Source organism: Aethina tumida, chromosome 6, assembly GCF_024364675.1.
Source record: "Aethina tumida isolate Nest 87 chromosome 6, icAetTumi1.1, whole genome shotgun sequence".
NCBI classification, from domain to species: domain Eukaryota; kingdom Metazoa; phylum Arthropoda; class Insecta; order Coleoptera; family Nitidulidae; genus Aethina; species Aethina tumida.
This window is the reverse complement of record NC_065440.1, coordinates 10,732,858-10,760,298: the sequence shown is the minus strand read 5'-3', so window position 1 is coordinate 10,760,298 and position 27,441 is coordinate 10,732,858. Positions and strand designations below refer to the sequence as shown.

The 27,441-nt window shown below is 27.8% G+C and overlaps 4 protein-coding genes and 1 long non-coding RNA gene across 13 annotated transcripts in view; 1 reads left to right on the top strand and 4 right to left on the bottom strand.

Annotated features, from left to right (window-relative positions):
* The window catches only part of LOC109606516 (calcium/calmodulin-dependent protein kinase kinase 2), a 49,579-nt gene extending 45,250 nt beyond the window's left edge, over nucleotides 1–4,329 (top strand). For 4 of the 6 annotated variants that reach the window (XM_049968431.1, XM_049968429.1, XM_049968433.1 and 1 more), the window contains 2 exons: nucleotides 44–211; nucleotides 271–573. In XM_049968431.1, coding sequence (XP_049824388.1) covers nucleotides 44–211; nucleotides 271–477 — 375 coding nt within the window. In that variant the 3' untranslated portion in view covers nucleotides 478–573. Of the gene's footprint in view, nucleotides 1–43; nucleotides 212–270; nucleotides 574–3,799; nucleotides 3,968–4,026 lie in introns of those variants that run through there. The other 2 variants (XM_049968434.1, XM_049968430.1) reach the window with 2 other exon arrangements.
* Nucleotides 4,330–6,093: 1,764 nt separating this feature from the next.
* On the bottom strand, nucleotides 6,094–8,131 carry LOC109606514 (cytochrome P450 4c3-like). Its single transcript, XM_049968618.1, has 11 exons — nucleotides 7,960–8,131; nucleotides 7,709–7,903; nucleotides 7,477–7,659; nucleotides 7,358–7,427; nucleotides 7,174–7,303; nucleotides 7,075–7,114; nucleotides 6,906–7,018; nucleotides 6,782–6,850; nucleotides 6,565–6,730; nucleotides 6,336–6,515; nucleotides 6,094–6,281 (listed from the first exon to the last, which is right to left on the bottom strand). Exons 1-11 carry the CDS (start codon nucleotides 8,114–8,116, stop codon nucleotides 6,121–6,123), a joined length of 1,464 nt encoding a protein of 487 aa, XP_049824575.1. The 5' UTR covers nucleotides 8,117–8,131; the 3' UTR covers nucleotides 6,094–6,120.
* A 3,828-nt stretch (nucleotides 8,132–11,959) lies between these two features.
* Nucleotides 11,960–19,023, bottom strand: LOC109607765 (cytochrome P450 4c3-like). Of its 2 annotated transcripts, XM_049968614.1 has the most exons (12): nucleotides 18,723–19,023; nucleotides 18,475–18,669; nucleotides 18,373–18,425; nucleotides 13,353–13,482; nucleotides 13,234–13,303; nucleotides 13,050–13,179; nucleotides 12,951–12,990; nucleotides 12,782–12,894; nucleotides 12,658–12,726; nucleotides 12,439–12,604; nucleotides 12,210–12,389; nucleotides 11,960–12,155 (listed from the first exon to the last, which is right to left on the bottom strand). In XM_049968614.1, exons 1-12 carry the CDS (start codon nucleotides 18,883–18,885, stop codon nucleotides 11,995–11,997), a joined length of 1,470 nt encoding a protein of 489 aa, XP_049824571.1. In that variant the 5' UTR covers nucleotides 18,886–19,023; the 3' UTR covers nucleotides 11,960–11,994. The 2 variants fall into 2 exon arrangements, with proteins under 2 accessions (XP_049824571.1, XP_019879795.2); XM_020024236.2 differs by lacking the exons at nucleotides 18,373–18,425; nucleotides 18,475–18,669; nucleotides 18,723–19,023 and adding exons at nucleotides 13,585–13,779; nucleotides 13,836–14,005 and having other exon boundaries at nucleotides 13,353–13,535.
* On the bottom strand, nucleotides 17,179–17,631 carry LOC126265809 (uncharacterized). Its single transcript, XR_007548270.1, has 3 exons — nucleotides 17,533–17,631; nucleotides 17,315–17,480; nucleotides 17,179–17,265 (listed from the first exon to the last, which is right to left on the bottom strand). It is a non-coding gene; the product is annotated as an uncharacterized LOC126265809 (long non-coding RNA).
* A 3,267-nt stretch (nucleotides 19,024–22,290) lies between the features above and the next one.
* On the bottom strand, nucleotides 22,291–24,651 carry LOC109606515 (cytochrome P450 4C1-like). Of its 3 annotated transcripts, XM_049968616.1 has the most exons (12): nucleotides 24,458–24,651; nucleotides 24,283–24,405; nucleotides 24,026–24,220; nucleotides 23,794–23,976; nucleotides 23,675–23,744; nucleotides 23,494–23,623; nucleotides 23,395–23,434; nucleotides 23,226–23,338; nucleotides 23,102–23,170; nucleotides 22,883–23,048; nucleotides 22,654–22,833; nucleotides 22,291–22,599 (listed from the first exon to the last, which is right to left on the bottom strand). In XM_049968616.1, the coding sequence occupies exons 2-12, from the start codon at nucleotides 24,365–24,367 to the stop codon at nucleotides 22,439–22,441; spliced, it is 1,392 nt and encodes a 463-aa protein (XP_049824573.1). In that variant the 5' UTR covers nucleotides 24,368–24,405; nucleotides 24,458–24,651; the 3' UTR covers nucleotides 22,291–22,438. The 3 variants fall into 3 exon arrangements, with proteins under 3 accessions (XP_049824573.1, XP_049824572.1, XP_049824574.1); XM_049968615.1 differs by lacking the exon at nucleotides 24,458–24,651 and having other exon boundaries at nucleotides 24,283–24,447; XM_049968617.1 differs by lacking the exon at nucleotides 24,458–24,651 and having other exon boundaries at nucleotides 22,355–22,538; nucleotides 24,283–24,447.
* Between the last annotated feature and the right edge of the window lie 2,790 nt (nucleotides 24,652–27,441).

Below are 27,441 nucleotides of genomic sequence, written 5' to 3'. Positions count from 1 at the left end.
TGGTTTACCAAATAAATTCGATAACCAAAGCGTGTTGTTTTAGTTGCATCCTTGGGTGACCAAAGGAGGGCTGCATCACCTCCCCAGTGAGGAGGAGAACTGCCACCTGGTGGAGGTGACGGAGGAAGACGTGGCCAAGGTCATCACCTCCATCCCCAAGCTGGACACGCTCATTCTAATCAAGCACATGCTTAAGAAACACTCATTCCAAGTAATACACCTCTCAAGCATCACCTAGTTGACAGTTTTGTACCCAACTTTTTGTTTTAGAACCCATTTTTACATCGCAGAGACACCCAAATTGGCACGGACCGTTCGGACGATAAGTCGGCACAAAGGCAGCACATAGGAAGGTCGGGACGTTCGAATTCGGCGCCTGGTAGTTACGATTGGTTGCAGGAGAAACAGCTGTCGCTGGACTCGCCGCTTGAGGCAGTCAAGGAGGTCAACGTCGACCACAATCAGGAGTTGCGGTGATAGAACCCCGATCCAAGACTGTTGTCCTCTCCATGAGGGATTTTAAACTTTTATTTTTTTATATTTTCTTTTAATAAATGGTTTTTTTGTTTTTTACTTTATGTTTGTTTGATGCTTTTTGGTTTAGTGACTGGAGGGATTTTAGTAGTTGTGAAGGAGAGAAATATTACTGTTCCAACTTCTAAATTCATTTATTTCTGGACGTGGCATTTTACCACAGTTCTTGAAACCATAATTAAAAAGTACATCTTTTTTTAATCAATGGTTAATTAATTGCTATAAAAAGATTAAGGAAATCTTTGAATCTTCTGTATTTACATCAATTCCTAACTTAAGTATTAAATTAAATACTTAAAAATTCACCATCAAAATGTTTATCTTTGTAATAATTCTTCAGTTACTCTAAAGAAAAGACTGGAAAACTTCACTTTACTATCAGTTATTGACAATCTAAAAGCACTTAGAAATTTATGGGAAATCCCTCCAAAAGTTTGAAGCTTCCTTGTTCAAATATATTCAGTGACGTAGAAAAGAAGAAGAATTCTAGTTTACAGTTTGGGTTACTTGAGTTAAAAACAATACATATATTGATATCTATAAAAAAATTAAACTAATAATTAATTGGACCCCCACAATGATCCAGATTCTTGACTAACCATTGATCCAATGAGGAAAATTTTGTCTTGAGGTATTCCAATCCATTAGACCTCTTCTTGACTCTGAGGGTGCCCCAAAATTTGTGGTGAGAGGGCTGAACCCTCCTGTCTATGATGTCTCACCGACTTTTACTGAATTAATTTGATTATAATTGAATGGAAAGAAGGTTTAAACAACACAGAAGCGGAATGAATACTGAGCAACAAATTCTAACCAGCTTTTGTCTTCTTATGCACGACTGTTTAGTTAAAATTGGACCACTTCTATTCTATTTTACGTCACTGAATATATATAAGATGTTTCTAACATAAGTTATCAAAATTTGAGAACAGAATAATGAAGAAATCTAAATAAAAATATTTTCTAAAGTTTTTCCTGAACAAAACTTAAATTTCAACAATTATTTTCATATTTCCGTCACTTTTAGCCCTTTAATGCCTAAATTTGATGTGTATTATCCTAAAATACATATCTATGAATCAAGATAATAAATTTTTTCCCTTATGATAGACTTTTGGGGGTTCCCCTCTTTCTCTCGTCCTGTTTTCTACGCCACTAAATGTTTTTTTTAAACTATTAAGTTTTTATATTCTCTGAACAATTTAGAACAAAAAAATACTGTTGGTTAATTTTGATATCACAGCCGTTTTTGAGATATTTCAATCTTAATGTTTGAAGAAAATTAGTGACTTTAAACAACAACAACAAAATAGATCATAAACGAGTTGAATAATCGAAATTAATCAAGAGTACTTTTTCCTTCTAAATTGTGCAAGGAATTTGAAAAGCTTAACAGTTTTTAAAAATATTCAGTGGCGTAGAAACTAGAGCAAGAAAAAGAGGGGAACGACACCAAATTTAAGTACCTTTGACCCAAAGATTACGGAAATATGACAAAAACAATTTTTAAAAATTAAATTTGACGGGCTGTCTTCTTCAGGAGAACCTCCCGATTATTAGAAGTGTCCTATGTGCTTCCAAATTTTGGTCACCCACCTTAGAAACACCTTGTACTTATTGTTTAACTAGACTGTTAGGAGTAATTGGCGTAAAACTGCACAAATCCAATGTGTGTAAATATATAAATCAAGTACGTTAAATCCGACTGATTCTGATAGCTTTACAATTGTAAATAAGAGAAAAATATTATAAAATTACCTACATGTTATGTAAGCAGCACAAGCAAACTGTACAGAGGTTTGCACGAACGTATATTACAGGAATCACACTGAGCACATACAAATTAACGATTTTCTAGAGTAGCATCCCCCCAAAAAACTGCAGAAAAATTACCAAAAAAAAAAAAAAGAAACAAGAAAAACATGAGCGACGGGACCATTGAAGACACGCACGACGTGTTCATCGAATCTAAATTGTGAGTTTTCCATATCAAGTACGATTTGACACTCCTTTACCTCATATGCCTTTGTTGGATAGTTGGTAGATGAATTTTAATCGTGTATAACTACATACACGTTAATATTATTATTATTAATATTATTGTAATATACACAAACACACACGACTGTTGAATGATCGGTTAAATTTTGGTCTGGATCGACAGATTATTTTGTAAAGCAAACATTCTAACTTGTACATAGTATAAATTCGCCCCTGCAACGTCTCGAAAATCCGACTTGGCGTACTACACGAACGTACGAAATTGACGGAGGCACTTTTGTGGACGTTTTGTGGCGGTTTTTTGTTAGTGTTTAAGGTACTTTTTTCTTGTACACCTTTTCTCCAATTTACTGTCTGTGTATTTATCCTATTGTTGAACAATTTTTACCCTTTACTCGTACTCTACAAATACAATTTTCAACTCTTCCAAAACTGTTGTTTTATTTAATCCCATCCAAGACCGTTGTCCTCTCCATGAGGGATATAAAAGTATTATTTTTTTATATTTACTTTTAAAACATTTTTTTTTGTTTTTTACATTTGTTTAATGCTTTTTGGTTTAGTGATTGAAGAGATTTTAGTAGTTGTGAAGCAGAGAAATATTAGAACTTTTAAATTTTATTTATTTCCGGAAATATTACATTTTGTCACAGTTCCTGAAACAATAATTAAAACGTATTTTGTTTTATTAAATGCTTAATTAATTGCGACAAAAAGATTAAGGAAACCTTTCCAAACTTTTGGATTTACCATCAGTACAATTTTTAACTTAACTGTTAAATTAAATACTTAAAAGTTTAAATGTTTAACTTTATAATCATTCTTCAGTTACTCTAAAGAAAAGACTGGAAAGCTTCACTTTACTTTTAGTTATTGACAGTCTAAAAGCACTTAGAAATTTATTAGAAATCCTTCCAAATATTTAAAGCTTCCTTGACCAAATGTATTCAGTGACAAAGAAAAGAAGAACAGTGTTTAGATTTTATTGAATTCTAGTTTACAATTTGGTCCATGGGCATAACTTTGTACGCCTTCGTTTACGGTAAGGTGCCGTTCTATGACGAGAACAAGATCGGGTTGTATTCGAAGATCCGGAGCCAGCCGGTGGAGTTTCCGGACAAGCCCGAGATTAGCGATGAACTGAAGGACTTGATTAGGAAGATGCTGATCAAAGACCCGACTAAAAGGATCACTTTGGCTGAAATCAAAGTCAGTACTTCTTGGTTTACCAAGTAAATTCGATAACCAAAGCGTGTTGTTGCAGTTGCATCCTTGGGTGACCAAAGAATGGCTGCATCACCTCCCCAGTGAGGAGGAGAACTGCCACCTGGTGGAGGTGACGGAGGAAGACGTGGCCAAGGTCATCACCTCCATCCCCAAGCTGGACACGCTCATTCTAATCAAGCACATGCTTAAGAAACACTCATTCCAAGTAATACACCTCTCAAGCATCACCTAGTTGACGGTTTTGTACCCAACCTTTTGTTTCAGAACCCATTTTTACATCGCAGAGACACCCAAATTGGCACGGACCGTTCGGACGATAAGTCGGCACAAAGGCAGCACATAGGAAGGTCGGGACGTTCGAATTCGGCGCCTGGTAGTTACGATTGGTTGCAGGAGAAACAGCTGTCGCTGGACTCGCCGCTTGAGGCAGTCAAGGAGGTCAACGTCGACCACAATCAGGAGTTGCGGTGATAGAACCCCGATCCAAGACTGTTGTCCTCTCCATGAGGGATTTTAAACTTTTATTTTTTTATATTTTCTTTTAATAAATGGTTTTTTTGTTTTTTACTTTATATTTGTTTGATGCTTTTTGGTTTAGTGACTGGAGGGATTTTAGTAGTTGTGAAGGATAGAAATATTACTGTTCCAACTTCTAAATTCATTTATTTATGGACATGTTGCATTTTGCCACAGTTCCTGAAACCATAATTAAAAAGTAGATCTTCTTTTAATCAATGGTTAATTAATTGCTATAAAAAGATTAAGGAAATCTTTGAATCTTCTGTATTTACATCAATTCCCAACTTAAGTATTAAATTAAATACTTAAAAATTCACCATCAAAATGTTTATCTTTGTAATAATTCTTCAGTGACTCTAAAGAAAAGACTGGAAAACTTCACTTTACTTTTAGTTATTGACAGTCTAAAAGCACTTAGAAATTTATTAGAAATCCCTCCAAATATTTAAAGCTTCCTTGACTAAATGTATTCAGTGACAAAGAAAAGAAGTCCAGTGTTTAGATTTTATTGAATTCTGGTTTACAATTTGGGTTAGTTGAATTAAAAATAATGAATATATTGATATCTAAAAAAATTTAAACTAATAAGTAGTAGGACCCCCACAATGACCCAGATTTTTGACCAACCATTGAGGTCAATTTTGTCTTGAAGTATACCATTTGATTAGACCTCCACTTGACCCTGAGGGTTCCATAGTCTATGGTGAGAGGGCCGCAGCCTCCTGCCTATGATGTCCCACTCACTTCTACTGAACTAATTTGGATTGGTATGAAAAAAAGGTTTAAACATCACAAAAGTGGAATGAAATACTGAATTGTGTCCTAAACAACAAATTCTAACCAGTTTTTATCTTCTTATGCATTATTGCTTAGTTAAAATTGGACCACTGCTATTCTATTCTAATTTTCGTACTAACTTGTATATAGTACACCATAAATTTGCCCCTGTAACATTTGGAAATTTCGACTTGGCGTAAGTACAAAAGAATCCAAAATTACTTGATTGAAGCCTTTAGAAAGAATTTTTCTGTTTTTTTTCCAACGTGGTACTAAAATTAAAGTAACGTGCTTCAATCTAAAAATAAAATTAATTACTAAAAATATACCATTAGCAATTAATTACTAATAAACTTAAAATATATGACTATTTACTTGAATATTTATTAATTTCGTTTGTTTTACTATTTGTTTTAAAGCCATAATGTATACTTCTGATAAAAGGCAACATTTTTGAGTTTGAAAGGGCACAAAATTCCCTGTATTTCCTCTTGTGCCTCTCTCCTTAAATTTTGACGTATACCCATAACATGGCCCACATTAAAACCAATATTTCGAACAACATTTTGCTTCATTAATATAAAAATGTGTACAAAAACGAATTATTTTAGAAATGTAAAGATAAATAAATAACAGCTTTCTTTAAACTTAAGTAACAATTACTAAATTTTTATAAAAGTAAAATAAACATAAAGGTTGAGACTTTTATACATAGTACGTCGTATAACTTTACATAAATTTACACGTTCTAAATGGAAATAATAGAAAATGATAAAAAGAACTTCAACAACAAATTCTCCATATTTTTTAAAATTTTGTTTTAATAATAACAATTTCAATTTAAATAAATTTTTAACATTTGAAAAACTTGTTTATTAGTGAATATGGTAAAATATTTAAAGAAGTTAATTGTATTAGTGTTTATTTTAATTTAAAATACTCATTTTTACTATTTTAATTTAAAAGGGCATTTAACTTGTTATTATAAAAAATATGCTGATATGACCAGAAGTATTTAGTAAATAAATTTACAAATACTGTACAATTTATTATTACTTAAAATTATCTGGAACTAAAATTACAGACGACTGGATGAGTCACATTCATCACAATGCTGGACTCAAATTTGAACTCTTCTAACGATTTGTGTTTTGTTGAAATTTTAAAGTTTCTTACAATATTTGCTATAGCCATTTTCATAAACATCATTGCATATTTTTTACCTAAAATTACCGGTTACAACTTGAACAATAATTAATTTCATTTATATTTCTCACCAATGCAGTTTCTTGGACCAGCAGAAAAAGGCACGAAACTGTATTGGGGCCTTTTTGCGATCTCTTCGGGTAAAAACCTCTCTGGATCGTATTTCAGGGGATCCGGATAAATTTCCGGGTTTCTATGTAAACTCATTATGTCTATAATTATTCCAGTATTTTCTGGGATGACTATTTCACCTACGAATGAAAGTTACAACTAATGAAATAATTGATTGATCGATGTTACCTAAATTTATTTCAGCAGTTGTGCGTCGCCCCATTAATGTAATAACAGGAATTAATCTTAAAGCTTCATTTATCGCCATTTCAGTGTATTTTAAATTAACTAGATTACTACAATCTATTGTTCTATATTCTCCAACAACCTCCATAACTTCTTCATAAACATTTTCCTAAAATAAAAATAAAAATGAAAGTTGAGAATTAAAAAAAATAGTTCTTACTTGTATTTTAGGATTCATCGCCAACAGTAAACATGTATATGATAAAGTATAAGCAGTTGTATCAGTGGCCTAAAACAACATTTTTAATTGGCTATATATGTATATTTATTACTAATTTTGTTACTGCTGCAGCGAATAGATTCATTTCGTTTCGGATATATTCGTCATTTAGATTCTCATTTTTATAATTTTGCAGCAATAAATCAAGAACGGGCAATCTATTTTTGTTACATACATCTGAAATATACATATATGATAAATATTTAATCGATTTTAAAAGTTGATTAACTTACATATGTTTTCACTTATCAGTATTTTCTTCTTATCAATAATCTAAAATCAAATTGTAAGAAATGAAATTCAAAAATAAAAATGTTCAAAACAATATTCACATTTTGAATGAAATTGTTTATATAATCAACGAAGCTTCTAATGATTTTAGATTTGGAAAAGAAAATGTTGAATATGAAGTCATTCATTTCTAATGGATTCAGTGGTCGAGACATCACTAATTTTTTAGCTCTAGAATGTAATGTTATTATTAAAATGTTTATATGAAACTATATACAAACTAACTTTGAAACAGCTTCAGTAAATTTTGTCTCATTATTTATTAGAATTGATGATTCAATTCCCAATGCCGCCTCTAAAAAAATAATGTTAACACTATTAAATAATATAAAGTACGCACCTACCACAAAAAGTATCTAATGTGTATTGTTCAAACAATTCAAAGATACTATTCTTTTTGAAATCGATTTTTCTTATTATTTTTGTTAAAATGCAAGTTTTTTCATACATTACATCGATAAACGAATTCAATACCTCCTGATTAAAACTCTTGGAAATTAATTTTCTATTTTTCTTCCATTTTGAAACTAAAATTAATAAATAAAAGTTATTTATTCATAATACTATAAGATTTACCTTCGGTTATTAACAAACTATCTCTGAAGCAACACTTCAGAACTTCATATTGGACACTTTTTTCTAAAACATTTGGGTGATTTAGCAGAATTTTTATATCTGCTGGTTTAGAGGTTGCGTAATGTCGGGTTGGTATGAATATCACACATCGATTTCCTACGTTTTTGTTGACATCTTCTGAGACATGTAATACATCTAAAAATAAAATTATTATTAAATAATTAATGTACACATTTATGAACACTTCTTACTCTTTCCCAGTACTTGCAAACTATTTCCCACAAAAGGTAGCCAGTTTGGTGCAGAAAGTTTATAAAATTTCTCGTATTTCTTCATGTGCTTCGTATGCCTTCGGTAGTACACCCATAGAACAACTACAATTACGAGGACGAGAAATTCAAACATCATCTTAATACAGAGATATACTTAGTGGAAGTGACCCACGTGTAATGAGATAATTGTCCCTTTATACGTTTTTATAAGTACTTTTTGCCATTTTTTCAAGTAATTAATTATTACTACTGCAATAACCAATTTGTGTTTAATCCAAATTACTTGTTTTTTAACACTAAATTGTGCATATCATCTATTGATAAGTTTGTATCGAATTTAAAAATTACATTTTCTAATGAATTTTTTTCTCTTGATCAACGTAGCTACAAGATAAAAAAGGAAACATAACTAAGAATAACAAATTAAACTAAATGTTAATGAAACTAATGGGAAACAGTATTTTAGATGAGACAAAAATGAAGTATTTAATTGGAAAAATACACGAAGGAAACACAAAAATGTGGAGTTATTTTTCGTACTCTGGTGTATGTTCGATATACTTGATAAAAAGAACAATTAATTATAAGAAAATACTGAAAACTGTTATTCTTTCAATGCCAAAATGAATATGCCTTTAAAGTGAAGCAAAATTTATTCAAAACACAAAATCCAATATGGTAAAGCAGTGGTCCTAAAAAATATAATAAAATAAAGTTTTAATATAAACATAATATTTGTTTTTAATCAAAATATCTTTTGAATATTAATAATTAAAATCAAGTTCAATTAAATGAATCCTTAATTACTCCATATATAAATTGAAAATGTCTTTTTAATATAAAAGAAATGTTCCCTTTTAGTTTTTATTATCCTGAACTAAATTATTATCAATATTATTGAATAAGTCGTCATGTAAAATGAATAAAGTACCAATGTAAAATTTACCAGTAACATTATAATTAAATATCATTTTCCACACTTTAGATATAAAATAAATGTTAATTTATTGTTCAAACAAAATGAGAAATATGATGCCTGCATTAATGCTCCTACAAATTCAATGTATTTTATTATTAATTTAAATTATTTATTTAATTTGCTTATTCTATAAATGTATAATTTTTTGTAAACATTAAATTAAATAAATATATTATGTATTTGAAATATGGACATGCATGCACAATTTGTTGTTAATAATTTAGAATCCAGTGAACAAACAACAATTCTGTCAGAATTATTTTATTGTATAAGAAGTTCTATAGACTCACCTACTCCAAAATTTTACTCTCATCTATAAATGCCGACCGCAAATCTTATTTAATACGGTTTGTGGCAAAATTTAAAAGGTAGCCAATTTGGTGCAGTAAGTTTATAAAATTTCCTAAAATATGCCTTCGATAACACATTCACAGTACAAATACATATAGGACGAGAAATTCAAACATCATCCTAATATAAAGATATACTTAGTGCTAGTGAACCACGTGGAAGGAGAAAATTATTATTTTATACGTTTTTATAAAAACATTTTTATAATTTTTAAAATTTATAAATTATTATTACTACAAAAAACGAATTTGCGAATACTCCAAATTGCATGTATTTTTAAACTAAAAATTCCACATTTTGTCATATTTTGAAGTACTTTATTAAGATGGAATAACATTATTATTAGAAACATAAAAATATGCAACAAGTTTTTATAAAATTTATTATGGATTAGGATGCCAAATTCAATAGAGAACCTAAACCAAAACATAATTATCGATGAAGATCGTGTAGTTTTGTTATAATTACAATCATTAGTATGTATTATTGTTAAAATTACATCAAAAATATGTTTAAATTTTATGGTTATTGATTGTTGTACTAACGTGTGGACAAATGGTCTGCCACTTTTCAATAGTATCACGGTCTAAAATTCAAAAACAGAATCAGTTTTGACAGCATGAGGTGTATTGAAATTACTAAATAACATATACTATAAACAGGACAGTATAGATTAGAAATTTGCTAAATATAATTTTAAAATTTACCAATAATTTTATAATTAAATATTATTAATATGTTAGTGTCAAAGTGTTTTTTTCTTGTATACATTTTCCACAATTTATTGTCTGTGTATTTATCCTATTGTTGATCAATTTCCATCCTTTACTCATTTTCTACAAATAAAATGTTCAACTCTCTCAAAACTGTTGTTTATATTTACTCCCAATTTGCTTAATATTTTAGCAATTCTTATGCTGGAGACAATCAAGGAGATGAAAGTCGACCACAATCAGTAGTTGCGGTGATAGAACCCCCGATCCAAGACCGTTGTCCTCTCCATGAGGGATATAAAAGTTTTATTTTTTTATATTTACTTTTAATACATTTTCTTTTGTTGGTTTTTACATTTGTTTAATGCATTTTGGTTTAGTGACTGGAGAGATTTTAGTAGTTGTGAAGAAGAGAAATATTACTGTTCCAACTTTTAAATTTTATTTGTTTATGGAAATGTTACATTTTGTCACAGTTCCTGAAACAATAATTAAAAATATCAGTACAATTTTTAACCTAATTATTAAATTAAATACTTAAAACTTTAAATATTTAACTTTATAATCATTCTTCAGTTACTCTAAAGAAAAGACTGGAAAACTTTACTATTAGTTATTGCCAGTCTAAAAGCACTTAGAAATTTATGGGAAATTCCTGCAGAAGTTTGAAGATTTCTTGTCCAAATGTATTCAGTTACATAGAAAAGAAGTCTAGTGGTTAGATTTCACTGAATTCTGGTTTACAATTTGGGTTAGTTGTGTTAGAAACAATGAATATACTGATATCTACAAATTTAAACAAATAATCAGTAGGATCCCCACAATGACCCAGACCTTTGACCAACCATTGATCTAATGAGGTCAATTTTGTCTTGAGGTATTCCATTTGACGCTGAGGGTCCAAAGTCTGTGGTGAGAGGGCCGAAACCTCCTGTCTGTGATGTCTCACTAACTTCTACTGAACTAATTTGGATTGGTATAAAAAAAAAGTTTAAACATCACAAAAGTGGAATGAAATACTGAGGCATTACTGCTTATTTAAAATTGAACCACTGCTATTCTATTCTAATTTCTGTACTAACTTCTACATAGTATGACGTTTGAAAATTTCGAAGAAATCCAAAATTACTTGATTGAAGCCTTTAGAAAGCATTTTTATGTTCTTTTTCCAACGTGATACTAAAATTAAACTAACATGCTTCAATCTAAAAATAAAACTAATTACTAAAAATATACCATTAACAATTAATTCCTAATAATTCTAAAATACTTACTTGAATTACTTACTTGAATTTTTATTAATTTCATTTGTTTTACTATTTGTTTTAAAGCCATAATGTATACTTCTGATAAAAGGCAACATTTTTCAATTTGGAAGAGCATAAATTTTCTTGTATTTCCTCTTGTCCTTCTCTCCTTGAATTTTGACGTATACCCATAACATGACCAACATTAAAACCAATATTTCGAACAACATTTTGCTTCATTATTTTAAAAATGTGTACAAACACGAATTAATTTAGAAATTTATAGATGAATAAATAACATCTTTCTTTAAACCTAAATAACAATTACTAAATTTTTAAATAAACCTAACGGTTGCAACTTTTATACATAGTACGTCGTATAACTTTACATAAATTTACAAATTCTAAATGGGAATAACAGAAAATGATAAAAAGAACTTAAACAACAAATTTTGCATATTTTTTAAAATTTTGTTTTAACAATAACAATTTTAGTGGATAATTCAATTTCAATTTAAGTAAATTTTTAACATTTGAAAAACTTGTTTATTAGTGTGTATGGTAAAATATTTAAAGAAGTTAATTGTAGTAGTATTTATTTTAATTTAAAATACTCATGTTTACTATTTTAATTTAAAAGGGCATTTAACTTTAACTATTATAAAATAACAAGTTACCAAAACAATATATTTACAAATACCGTACAATTTATTATTATTTAAAATTATCTGGAAGTAAAATTACAGTCAACTGGATGAGTCACATTCATTACAACGTTGGACTCAAATTTAAACTCTTCTATCGATTTGTGTTTAGTTGAAATTCTAAATTTTCTCACAATATTAGCTATAGCCATTTTCATAAACATCATTGCATATTTTTTACCTAAAATTACCGGTTAAAACTTAAACAATAATTAATTTCATTTATATTTCTCACCAATGCAGTTTCTTGAACCAGCAGAAAATGGCACGAAACTGTATTGGGGCCTTTTTGCGATTTCTTCGGGTAGAAACCTGTCTGGATCGTATTTCAGGGGATCCGGATAAATTTCCGGGTTTCTATGCAAACTCAATATGTCAATAATTATTCCTGTGTTTTCTGGGATGACTATTTCACCTACGAATCAAAGTTACAACTAATGAAATAATTGATTGATAGATGTTACCTAAATTTATTTCAGCAGTTGTGCGTCGCCCCATTAATGGAATAACAGGAATTAATCTTAAAGCTTCATTTATCGCCATTTCAGTGTATTTTAAATTAACTAGATTACTACAATCTATTGTTCTATATTCTCCAACAACCTCCATAACTTCTTCATAAACATTTTCCTAAAATAAAAATAAAAATGAAAGTTGAGAATTAAAAGAAAAATAGGGTTTACTTGTATTTTAGGATTCATCGCCAACAGTAAACATGTATATGATAAAGTATAAGCAGTTGTATCAGTGGCCTAAAATAACATTTTTAATTGGCTATATATGTATATTTATTACTAGTTTTGTTACTGCTGCAGCGAATAGAATCATTTCGTTTCGGATATATTCATCACTTAGATTCTCCTTTTTATAATTCTGCAGCAATAAATCAAGAACGGGCAATTTATTTTTGTTACATACATCTGAAATATACATATATGATAAATATTTAACCGAATTTAAAAGTTGATTAACTTACATATGTTTTCACTTATCAGTATTTTCTTCTTATCAATAATCTAAAATCAAATTGTAAGAAATGAAATTCAAAAATAAAAATGTTCAAAACAATATTCACATTTTGAATGAAATCATTCATATAATCAACGAAGTTTCTAATGATTTTAGATTTGGAAAAGAAAATGTTGAATATGAAGTCATTCATTTCTAATGGATTCAGTGGTCGAGACATCACTAATTTTTGAGCTCTAAAATATAATGTTATTAATGAAATGTTTATATGAAACTATATACAAACTAACATTGAAACAGCTTCAGTAAACTTTGTCTCATTATTTATTAGAATTGATGATTCAGTTCCCAATGCCGCTTCTAAAAAAATAATGTTAATACTATTAAATAATATAAAGTACGCACCTACCACAAAAAGTATCTAATGTGTATTGTTCAAACAATTCAAAGACACTATTCTTTTTGAAATCGATTTTTCCTATTATTTTTGTTAAAATGCAAGTTTTTTCATACATTACATCGATAAACGAATTCAATACCTCCTGATTAAAACTCTTAGAAATTAATTTTCTATTTTTCTTCCATTTTGGAACTAAAATTAATAAATAAATGTTACTTATTTATAATACTGTAAGATTTACCTTCGGTTATTAACAAACTATATCTGAAGCAACACTTCAGAACTTCATATTGGACACTTTTTTCTAAAACATTTGGGTGATTTAGCAGAATTTTTAAATCTGCTGGTTTAGAGGTCAGGTAATGTCGGGTTGGTATGAATATCACACAGGGATTTCCTACGTTTTTGTTGACATCTTCTGAGACAAGTAATAAGTCTAAAAATAAAATTATTATTAAATAATTAATGTACACATTTATGAACACTTCTTACTCTTTCCCAGTACTTGCAAACTATTTCCCACAAAAGGTAGCCAGTTTGGTGCAGAAAGTTTATAAAATTTCTCGTATTTCTTCATGTGCTTCCTATGCCTTCGGTAGTACACCCATAGTACAATTACAAATAAGACGACAAATTCAAACATCATCTTAATACAAAAATGAACTTGGTGGAAGTGAACGACGTGGAATGAGAAAATTGTCCCCTTACATGTTTTTATAAGCACATTTTGTAATTTTTACAAGTAGTTAATTATTATTACTGGAAAAACGAATTTGCGTAAATTCGAAATTACTTGTATTTTAACATTAATTTATGTTATATATCGAAATTTGTACCGGATTTAAAAATTAAATTTTCTAATCAATTTATTCCTTTTGATCAACAAATCTATAAGATAAGGTGTCAAATATATGTACGAATAAGAAATAAAAATAAATGTTTATGAAAGTTGACGGGAAATAGTATTTTAGATGAGGAAAAATATAGGATTTAACTGGAAAAATATAATAGATATTGACAGATAAAGCGAAGGAAACACTAAAATGTGGGGCTGTTTTTCTAACTTTGGTGTATGTTCGTTATACTTAATAAAAAATAATATTTATAAAGAAATACTGAAAACAGTTATAAATATGCCTTTAAAAGTGAAATAAAAATAATGCAAAGCACAGAGTCAAAATTGTAAAGCAGTGGTCCCTAAAAAATATAATATAATGAAATGTTTTCAATTAACTTTTAAAATAAACGCAATATTTGTTTTTAGTCAAAATATCTTTTGAATATTAATAATTAAAATCAGTTCAATTATATATATATATATATATATATATATATATATATATATATATATATATATATACCTAACAGCTCTGTAAATAATTTGAAAATGTCTTTCTAATAAGAAATATTCTCTTTTGGTTTTTATTACCCTGAACTAAATTGTTAATATTTGCTTATTGTATAAATGTACAAGTTTTCCTATTAATTTATATTAAATAAATATATTATATATCTGAAATATGCAAATGCATTCTCAACTTGTTTTTAATAATTTAGAATCCAGTGAAAAAATTATAACTCAGATATAATTATTTTATTGTATAAAAAGTTCCATAGTCACACCTACTCCAAAATTTTATTCTCATCAATAAATGCCGACCGCAAATCTTATTTAATGCGGCTTGTGGCTAAATTTAAGAGGTAGCCAGTTAGTTTGGTGCAGTAAGTTTATAACATTTCTCGTAATTTTCTATGTGGTTCATATACCTTCGGTAGTTTACCCACAGTACAAACACAAACAGGACGAGTAATATAAAGATATACTTAGTGCTAGCGAACCACGTGGAAGGAGAAAATTGTTATTTTATACGTTTTAATAAATATTTTTTCTAATTTTAAAAAGTTATTAATTATTATTACTACAACAACGAATTTGCGTATGTTCCAAATTACATGTGTTTTTAAACTAAAAATTACACATTCTGTCATATTTTGAATTACTTTATTAAAATGGAATGACATTATTATTAGAAACTTATATCTCTAATAACTGTTGTTCGGGAAGTAATTTAATATAACAGTTTTTTAAAAAATGTATTTTATATCTAGAAGTTTGTATCGGATTTAAAAATTACCTTTTCTAATGGATTTATATATTTTTTTGATCAACGAATCTATAAGACAATGTATCAGACATATCTAAAAATCTTATTAAATAGCGATTTATCATGTTAGTCCTCAAAAACGTGCCAACTGTTTCAACACTCTTGTGCATAATTTTATTGATAGGAAATAATTAATTAATTAGAATAATGAAACCTTTAATTGTGCAATAATCTTTAATACTATTAATTGAATCAATATGCAACAAGTTTTTATAAAATTTAATATGGATTAGGATGATAATTCAATAGAGAACCTAAACCAAAGCATAATTATCGATGGATAAGTTTTAATTATTATAATAGTGTGTAGTATTGTTGTAATTACAAACATTATTATGTATAATTGTTAAAATTACGATAATCAAATGCGTTAAAATTTTATGTGTATGTCACTTTTTAAAGCGTTTGACCTCCACGTCATAGAATAAAATTCAAACATAGAATCAGTTTTGACAGCATGAGATTTATTGAAATTACAGACTGGCATGATATACTACAAACAGGGCAGTATGGATTGGAAATTTGCTAAATATAGTTTTAAAATTTACTAGTAATTTTATAATTGAATATTGTACATCTTTTCTCCAATTTACTGTCTGTGTATTTATCCTATTGTTGAACAATTTTTACCCTTTACTCGTACTCTACAAATACAATGTTCAACTCTTCCAAAACAGTTGTTTGCTTAATGTTAAAGTTTTGAGTTTTTTATATTTACAATTAATACATTTTTTTTTGTTTTTTCTTTACGTTTGATTAATGCCTTTTGGTTTGGTGACAGAAGAGATTTTAGTAGTTGTGGAGGAGAGAAATAATTACAGTTCAAACTATTAAATTTTATTTATTTCTGAAAATGTTACATTTTGTCACAGTTCTTGAAACTATAATTAAAACGTATATATTGTTTTAATCAATGCTTAATTAATTACGATAAAAAGATCTTTCAAAACTTCTGTATTTACCATCAGTACAATTCTTAACCAGTGGATCGATTTCATTCAATTTTGGTTTACAGTTTGGGTTAGTTGAGTTAAAAACATTTAATATTTATAAAATTTTAAACTAATATTTAGTTGTTCTAAATAGAAATAATCGAAAATGATAAAAATGAACTTAAACCAGAAATTCTCGATATTTTTTATAACTTTGTTATGACAATAACAATACAATTATGGAAGTATTATTATACAATTTCAGTTTAATTAAATTTTTATCATTTGAAAAATCTTATTTATTAATGAGTATGGTAAAATGTTTAAAGGAGTTAATTGCAGTGGTATTTATTTAAATTTAAAATATTATGACTAGAAGTATTTATTAAATATTTTTACAAATATCATACAATTTATTATTACTTAAAATTATCTGGAAATAAAATTACAATCAACTGGATGAGTCACATTCATTACAACGTTGGACTCAAATTTAAACTCTTCTATCGATTTGTGTTTAGTTGAAATTCTAAATTTTCTCACAATATTAGCTATAGCCATTTTCATAAACATCATTGCATATTTTTTACCTAAAATTACCGGTTGCAACATAAAGATTAATTAGTTTAATTTATATTTCTTACCGATACTGTTTCTTGGACCAGCAGAAAAAGGCACGAAACTGTATTGAGGCCTTTTTGCGATCTATTTGGGAATAAATCTGTCCGGATCGTATTTCAGGGGATCCGGACTAAATTTCCGGGTTTCTGTGCAAACTCAATATGTCAATAATTATTCCTGTATTTTCTGGGATGACTATTTCACCTACGAATGAAAGTTACAACTAATGAAATAATTGATCGATAGATGTTACCTAAATTTATTTCGGCAGTTGTGCGTCGCCCCATTAATGGAATAACAGGAATTAATCTTAAAGCTTCATTTATCACCATTTCAGTGTATTTTAAATTAACTAGATTACTACAATCTATTGTTCTATATTCTCCAACAATCTCCATAACTTATTCATAAACATTTTCCTAAAATAAGAATAAAAATGAAAGTAGAGAATTAAAAAAATATATTTTTTACTTGTATTTTAGAAGTCATCCCCAACGGTAATCATGTATATGACAAAGTATAAGCAGTTGTATCAGTGGCATAAAACAACATTTTTAATTGGCTATATATGTATATTTATTACTAATTTTGTTACTGCTGCAGCGAATAGAATCATTTCGTTTCGGATATATTCGTCATTTAGATTCTCATTTGTATAATTCTGCAGCAATAAATCAAGAACGGGCACTTTATTTTTGTTACATACATCTGAAATATACATATATGATAAATATTTAATCGATTTTAAAAGTTGGTTAATTTACATATGTTTTCAAATATTTAACCGAATGTTTTCACTTATCAGTATTTTCTTCTTATCAATAATCTAAAATCAAATTGTGACATTTAAAAATAAAAGTGTTATTAACATTATTTACATTTTGAATGAAATCGTTCATATAATCAACGAAGTTTCTAATGATTTTAGATTTGGAAAAGAAAATGTTGAATATGAAGTCATTCATTTCTAATGGATTCAGTGGTCGAGACATCACTAATTTTTGAGCTCTAGAATATAATGTTATTAATAAAATGTTCATATGAAACAACATACAAACTAACTTTGAAACAGCTTCAGCAAATTTTGTCTCATTATTTATTAATATTGAAGATTCAATTCCCAATGCCGCTTCTAAAAAAATAATGTTAACTCTATTAAATAATATAAAGTACGCACCTATCACAAAAAGTATCTAATGTGTATTGTTCAAACAATTCAAAGATACTAGTGCCTTTGAAATCGATTTTTCCTATTATTTTTGTTAAAATGCAAGTTTTTTCATACATTACATCGATAAACGAATCCAATACCTCCTGATTAAAACTCTTGGAAATTAATTTTCTATTTTTCTTCCATTTTGGAACTAAAATTAATAAATAAATGTTACTTATTTATAATACTGTAAGATTTACCTTCGGTTATTAACAAACTATCTCTGAAGCAACACTTCAGAACTTCATATTGAACACTTTTTTCTAAAACATTTGGGTGATTGAGCAGAATTTTTAAATCTGCTGGTTTAGAGGTTACGTAATGTCGGGTTGGTATGAATATCACACAGGGATTTCCTACGTTTTTGTTGACATCTTCTGAGACATGTAATGCATCTAAAAATAAAATTATTATTAAATATAATAATGTAATATACACATTTATGAACACTTCTTCCTCTTTCCCAGTACTTGCAAACTATTTCCCACAAAAGGTAGCCAGTTTGGTGCAGAAAGTTTATAAAATTTCTCGTATTTTTTCATGTGCTTCGTATGCCTTTGGTAGTACACCCATAGTACAACTACAATTAGGACGAGAAATTCAAACATCATCTTAATACAGAGATATACTTAGTGAAAGTGACCCACGTAGAATGAGATAATTGTCCCTTTATACGTTTTTATAAGTACTTTTTGTCATTTTTTCAAGTAATTAATTATTACTACTGCAATAACCAATTTGTGTTTAATCCAAATTACTTGTTTTTTAACACTAAATTGTGCATGTTATCTATTGAGAAGTTTGTATCGAATTTAAAAATTACATTTTCTAATGAATTTTTTTCTCTTGATCAACGTAGCTACAAGATAAAAAAGGAAACATAACTAAGAATAACAAATTAAACTAAATGTTAATGAAACTGATGGGAAACAGTATTTTATATGAGACAAAAATGAAGTATTTAATTGGAAAAATACACGAATAAAACACAAAAATGTGGAGTTATTTTTCGTACTCTGGTGTATGTTCGATATACTTGATAAGAAGGACAATTAATTATAAGAAAATACTGAAAACTGTTATTCTTTCAATGCCAAAATGAATATGCCTTTAAAGTGAAGCAAAATTTATTCAAAACACAAAAGCCAAAATGGTAAAGCAGTGGTCCTAAAAAATATAATAAAATAAAGTTTTAAAATAAACATAATATTTGTTTTTAATCAAAATATCTTTTGAATATTAATAATTAAAATCAAGTTCAATTAAATGAATCCTTAATTACTCCGTATATAAATTGAAAATGTCTTTTTAATATAAAAGAAGTGTTCTCTTTTAGTTTTTATTATCCTGAACTAAATTATTATCAATATTATTGAATAAGTCGTCATGTAAAATGAATAAAGTTCCAATGTAAAATTTACCAGTAACTTTATAATTGAATATTATTTTCCACACTTTAGATATAAAATAAATGTTAATTTACTGTTCAAATAAAATGAGAAATATGATGTCTGCATTAATGCTCCAATAAATTCAATGTATTTTATTATTAATTTAAATTATTTATTTAATTTGCTTATTCTATAAATGTAAAAATTTTTGTAAGCATCAAATTAAAAAAATGTATTATGTATTTGAAATAAACACATGCATGCACAATTTGTTTTTAATAATTTAGAATCCGGTGAACATACAACAATTCTGTCAGAATTATTTTATTGTATAAGAAGTTCTATAGACACACCTACTCCAAAATTTTGCTCTCATATATAAATGCCGACCGCAAATCTTATTTAATATGGTTTGTGGCTAAATTTAAAAGGTAGCCAATTTGGTGCAGTAAGTTTATAAAATTTCCTAAAATATTCCTTCGATAGTACATCCACAGTACAAATACATATAGGTCGAGAAATTCAAACACCATCCTAATATAAAGATATACTTACTACAACAAGGAATTTGCGAATACTCCACATTACATATTTTTAAACTAAAAATTCCATATTTTGTCATATTTTGAAGTACTTTATTAAGATGGAATAACATTACTATTAGAAACATAAAAATATGCAACAAGTTTTTATAAAATTTAATATGGATTAGGATGCTAAATTCAATAGGGAACTTAAACCATATAATTATCGATGGACAAATTTCAATTAATATCGTGTAGTTTTGTTATAATTACAATCATTATTATGTATTATTGTTAAAATCACATTAAAAAATGTGATTAAATTTTATGGTTATTGATTATTGTACTAACGCGTGGACAAATGGTCTGCCATTTTTCGAAGTGTTATGGTCTAAAATTCAAAAACAGAATCAGTTTTGTCAGTATGATATACTATAAACAGGACAGTATGGATTGGAAATTTGCTAAATATAATTTAAAAATTTACCAATAATTTTATAATTGAATATTATTATGTCAGTGTTAAGATACTTTTTTCTTGTATACCCTTTCTCCAATTTATTGTCTGTATAATTATCCTATTGCAGACCAATTTTTATCCTTTACTCATATTTTAGAAATACAATATTCAACTCTTCTAAAACTTTTGTTTTAGTTATTCTCAATTTGCTTAATATTTTAGCAATTGTTATGCTGGAGACAATCAGGGAGGTCAACGTCGACTAAAATCAGGAGTCACGGTGTTAGAGGGATATATAAAGGTTTAATTTTTAACTTAATTATTAAATTAAATACTTAAAACTTTAAATGTTTCACTTTATAATCATTCTTCAGTTACTCTAAAGAAAAGACTGGAAAACTTCACTTTACTAAGAGCACTTTATAGGAAATCCCTCCAAACGTTTAAAGCTTCCTTGTCCAAATGTATTCAGTGACAAGGAAAAGATAATGAATATAGTGATATCTAAAAACATTTAAACTAATAAGTATTAGGACCCCCACAAGGAACTAGATTTTTGACCAACCATTGAGGTCAATTTTGTCTTGAGGTATTCCATTTGACTAGACCTCTACTTGACGCTGAGGGTTCCATAGTCTGTGGTGAGAAGGCCGAAGAAGCCTGCTGCCTATGATGGCCCACTGACTTTTACTGAACTAATTTGGATTGGTACGAAAAATAGGTTTAAACATCACAAAAGTGGAATGAAATACTGAATTGTGTCCTAAACAACAAATTCTAACCAGTTTTTGTCTTCTTATGTATAACTGCTTAGTTAAAATTGGACCACTGCTATTCTATTCTAATTTCCGTACTAACTTGTATATAGTATACCATAAATTCGCCCCTGTAACATTTGGAAATTTCGACTTGCCGTAAGTACAAAAGAATCCAAAATTACTTCATTGAACCCTTTAGAAAGCAATTTTCTGGTCCGTGATACTAAAATTAAACTAACATGGTTCAATCTAAAAATAAAACTAATTACTAAAAATATACCATTAGCAATTAATTCCTAATATACCTAAGATATACGACCATTTACGTGATTTTTTATAAATTTCGTTTGTTTTACCATTTGTTTTAAAGCCATAGTGTATACTTCTGATTAAAAGCAACATTTTTGGATTTGAAAGAGCATAAAATTCCTTGTATTTCCTCTTGTGCTTCTCTCCTTGAATTTTGACGTATACCATAACATGGCCAACTTTAAATCTAATATTTCAAACAACATTTTGCTTCATTAATATAAAAATGTGTACAAACACGAATTAATTTAGAAATGTAAAGATGAATAAATAACACCTTTCTTTAAACTTAAGTAACAATTACTAAATTTTTATAAATGTAAAATAAACCTAACGGTTGCGACTTTTATACGTAGTACGTCGTATAACTTTACATAAATTTACAAATTCTAAATGGGAATAACAGAAAATGATAAAAAGAACTTAAACAACAAATTCTCCATATTTTTTAAAATTTTGTTTTAACAATAACAATTTTAGTGAATTATTCAATTTCAATTTAAATAAATTTTTAACATTTGAAAAACTTGTTTATTAGTGAGTATGGTAAAATATTTAAAGAAGTTAATTGTATTAGTGTTTATTTTAATTTAAAATACTCATTTTTACTATTTTAATTTAAAAGGACATTTTACTTGTTATTATAAAAAATTATACTGATATGACCAGAAGTATTTATTAAATAAATTTACAAATACCGTACAATTTATTATTACTTAAAATTATCTGGAAGTAAAATTACAGTCAACTGGATGAGTCACATTCATCACAATGCTGGACTCAAATTTAAACTCTTCTATCGATTTGTGTTTTGTTGAAATTCTAAAATTTCTCACAATATTAGCTATAGCCATTTTCATAAACATCATTGCATATTTTTTACCTAAAATTGCCGGTTGCAACTTAAACCTTAATTAATTTCATTTATATTTCTCACCGATGCAGTTTCTTGGACCAGCAGAAAAAGGCACAAAACTGTATTGGGGCCTTTTTGCGACCTCTTCGGGTAGAAATCTATCTGGATCGTATTTCAGGGGATCCGGATAAATTTCCGGGTTTCTATGCAAACTCAATATGTCTAGAATTATTCCTGTATTTTCTGGGATGACTATTTCACCTACGAATGAAAGTTACAACTAATGAAACAATTGATCGATAGATGTTACCTAAATTTATTTCGGCAGTTGTGCGTCGCCCCATTAATGGAATAACAGGAATTAATCTTAAAGCTTCATTTATCACCATTTCAGTGTATTTTAAATTAACTAGATTACTACAATCTATTGTTCTATATTCTCCAACAACCTCCATAACTTCTTCATAAACATTTTCCTAAAATAAAAATAAAAATGAAAGTTGAGAATTAAAAAAAAAATAGTTGTTACTTGTATTTTAGGATTCATCGCCAACAGTAAACATGTATATGACAAAGTATAAGCAGTTGTATCAGTGGCCTAAAACAACATTTTTAATTGGCTATATATGTATATTTATTACTAATTTTGTTACTGCTGCAGCGAATAGAATCATTTCGTTTCGGATATATTCGTCATTTAGATTCTCATTTTTATAATTTTGCAGCAATAAATCAAGAACGGGCAATTTATATTTGTTACATACGTCTGAAATATACATATATGATAAATATTTAATCGATTTTAAAAGTTGATTAACTTACATATGTTTTCACTTATCAGTATTTTCTTCTTATCAATAATCTAAAATCAAATTGTAAGAAATGAAATTTAAAAATAAAAATGTTATTAACAATATTCACATTTTGAATGAAATCGTTCATATAATCAACGAAGTTTCTAATGATTTTAGATTTGGAAAAGAAAATGTTGAATATGAAGTCATTCATTTCTAATGGATTCAGTGGTCGAGACATCATTAATTTTTGAGCTCTAAAATATGTTATTAATAAAATGTTTATATGAAACTATATACAAACGAACTCTGAAATAGCTTCAGTAAATTTTGTCTCATTATTTATTAATATTGAAGATTCAATTCCCAATGTCGCTTCTGAAAAAATAAAGTTAACTCTATTAAATAATATAAAGTACGCACCTACCACAAAAAGTATCTAATGTGTATTGTTCAAACAATTCAAAGATACTATTCTTTTTGAAATCGATTTTTCCTATTATTTTTGTTAAAATGCAAGTTTTTTCATACATTACATCGATAAACGAATTCAATACCTCCTGAATAAAACTCTTAGAAATTAATTTTCTATTTTTCTTCCATTTTGGAACTAAAATTAATAAATAAAAGTTATTTATTTATAATACTATAAGATTTACCTTCGGTTATTAACAAACTATCTCTGAACCAACACTTCAGAACTTCATATTGGACACTTTTTTCTAAAACATTTGGGTGATTGAGCAGAATTTTTAAATCTGCTGGTTTAGAGGTCAGGTAATGTCGGGTTGGTATGAACATCACACAGGGATTTCCTACGTTTTTGTTGACATCTTCTGAGACAAGTAATAAGTCTAAAAATAAAATTATTATTAAATGTAATAATGTATTGTACACATTTATGAACACTTCTTACTCTTTCCCAGTACTTGCAAACTATTTCCCACAAAAGGTAGCCAGTTTGGTGCAGAAAGTTTATAAAATTTCTCGTATTTCTTCATGTGCTTCGTATGCCTTCGGTAGTACACCCATAGAACAACTACAATTACGAGGACGAGAAATTCAAACATCATCTTAATACAGAGATATACTTAGTGGAAGTGACCCACGTGGAATGAGATAATTGTCCCTTTATACGTTTTTATAAGTACTTTTAGTCATTTTTTCAAGTAATTAATTATTACTACTGCAATAACCAATTTGTGTTTAATCCAAATTACTTGTTTTTTAACACTAAATTGTGCATATCATCTATTGATAAGTTTGCATCGAATTTAAAAATTACATTTTCTAATGAATTTTTTTCTCTTGATCAACGTAGCTACAAGATAAAAAAGGAAACATAACTAAGAATAACAAATTAAACTAAATGTTAATGAAACTGATGGGAAACAGTATTTTAGATGAGACAAAAATGAAGTATTTAATTGGAAAAATACACGAAGGAAACACAAAAATGTGGAGTTATTTTTCGTACTCTGGTGTATGTTCGATATACTTGATAAAAAGAACAATTAATTATAAGAAAATACTGTAAACTGTTATTCTTTCAATGCCAAAATGAATATGCCTTTAAAGTGAAGCAAAATTTATTCAAAACACAAAAGCCAAAATGGTAAAGCAGTGGTCCTAAAAAATATAATAAAATAAAGTTTTAATATAAACATAATATTTGTTTTTAATCAAAATATCTTTTGAATATTAATAATTAAAATCAAGTTCAATTAAATGAATCCTTAATTACTCCATATGTAAATTGAAAATGTCTTTTTAATATAAAAGAAATGTTCTCTTTTAGTTTTTATTATCCTGAACTAAATTATTATCAATATTATTGAATAAGTCGTCATGTAAAATGAATAAAGTACCAATGTAAAATTTACCAGTAACTTTATAATTAAATATCATTTTCCACACTTTAGATATAAAATAAATGTTAATTTATTGTTCAAATAAAATGAGAAATATGATGTCTGCATTAATGCTCCTATAAATTCAATGTATTTTATTATTAATTTAAATTATTTATTTAATTTGCTTATTCTATAAATGTATAAATTATTGTAAGCATTAAATTAAATAAATATATTATGTATTTGAAATATGCACATGCATGTACAATTTGTTATTAATAATTTAGAATCCAGTGATCAAACAACAATTCTGTTAGAATTATTTTATTGTATAAGAAGTTCTATAGACTCACCTACTCCAAAATTTTACTCTCATCTATAAATGCCAACCGCAAATCTTATTTAATATGATTTGTGGCTAAATTTAAAAGGTAGCCAATTTGGTGCAGTAAGTTTATAAAATTTTCTAAAATATGGCTTCGATAGTACATTCACAGTACAAATACATATAGAACCAGAAATTCAAACACCATCCTAATATAAAGATCTACTTACTACAACAACGAATTTGCGAATACTCCAAATTACATGTATTTTTTAACTAAAAATTACACATTTTATCATGTTTTGAAGTACTTTATTAAGATGGAATAAGATTATTATTAGAAACATAAAAATATGCAACGCAAGTTTTTATAAAATTTAATATGGATTAGGATGCTAAATTCAATAGAGAACTTAAACGATATAATTATCGATGAACAACTTTTAATTAATATCATGTAGTTTTGTTATAATAACAATCATTATTATGTATTATTGTTAAAATCACATTAAAAAATGTGATTAAATTTTATGGTTATTGATTGTTGTACTAACGCGTGGACAAATGGTCTGCCATTTTTCGAAGTGTCATGGTCTAAAATTCAAAAACAGAATCAGTTTTGTCAGTATGATATACTATAAACAGGACAGTATGGATTGGAAATTTGCTAAATATAATTTAAAAATTTACCAATAATTTTATAATTGAATATTATTATGTCAGTCTACTTTTTTCTTGTATACCCTTTCTCCAATTTATTGTCTGTATAATTATCCTATTGCTGGCCAATTTTTATCCTTTACTCATAATTTAGAAATACAATTTTCAACTCTTCTAAAACTTTTGTTTTAGTTACTCTCAATTTGCTTAATATTTTAGCAATTGTTATGCTGGAGACAATCAGGGAGGTCAACGTCGACTAAAATCAGGAGTAACGGTGATATTTATATATCCCTCTATCACCTTTATAGGTTTAATTTTTAACTTAATTATTAAATTAAATACTTAGAACTTTAAATGTTTAACTTTATAATCATTCTTCAGTTACTCTAAAGAAAAGACTGGAAAACTTCACTTTACTTTTAGTTATTGACAGTCTAAGAGCACTTAGAAATTTATGGGAAATCCCTCCAAATGTTTAAAGCTTCCTTGTCCAAATGTATTCAGTGACATAGAAAAAAAGCCCAGTGGTTAGATTTCATTGAATTCTGGTTTACAATTTGGGTTAGTTGAATTAAAAATAATGAATATAGTGACCTCTAAAAAAATTTAAACTAATAAGTAGTAAGATCCCCACAATGATCTTGATTTTTGACCCACCATTGAGGTCAATTTTGTCTTGAGATATTTCATTTGATTAGACCTCTACTTGACGCTGAGGGTTCCATAGTCTGTGGTGAGAAGGCCGAAGAAGCCTGCTGCCTATGATGGCCTACTGACTTTTACTGAACTAATTTGGATTGGTACGAAAAAAAGGTTTAAACATCACAAAAGTGGAATGAAATACTGAATTGTGTCCTAAACAACAAATTCTAACCAGTTTTTGTCTTCTTATGTATAACTGCTTAGTTAAAATTGGACCACTGCTATTCTATTCTAATTTCCGTACTAACTATATAGTATACCATAAATTCGCCCCTGTAACATTTGGAAATTTCGACTTGCCGTAAGTACAAAAGAATCCAAAATTACTTCATTGAACCCTTTAGAAAGCAATTTTCTGGTCCGTGATACTAAAATTAACAACTAACATGGTTCAATCTAAAAATAAAACTAATTACTAAAAATATACCATTAGCAATTAATTCCTAATATACCTAAGATATACGACCATTTACGTGATTTTTTATAAATTTAGTTTGTTTTACCATTTGTTTTAAAGCCATAGTGTATACTT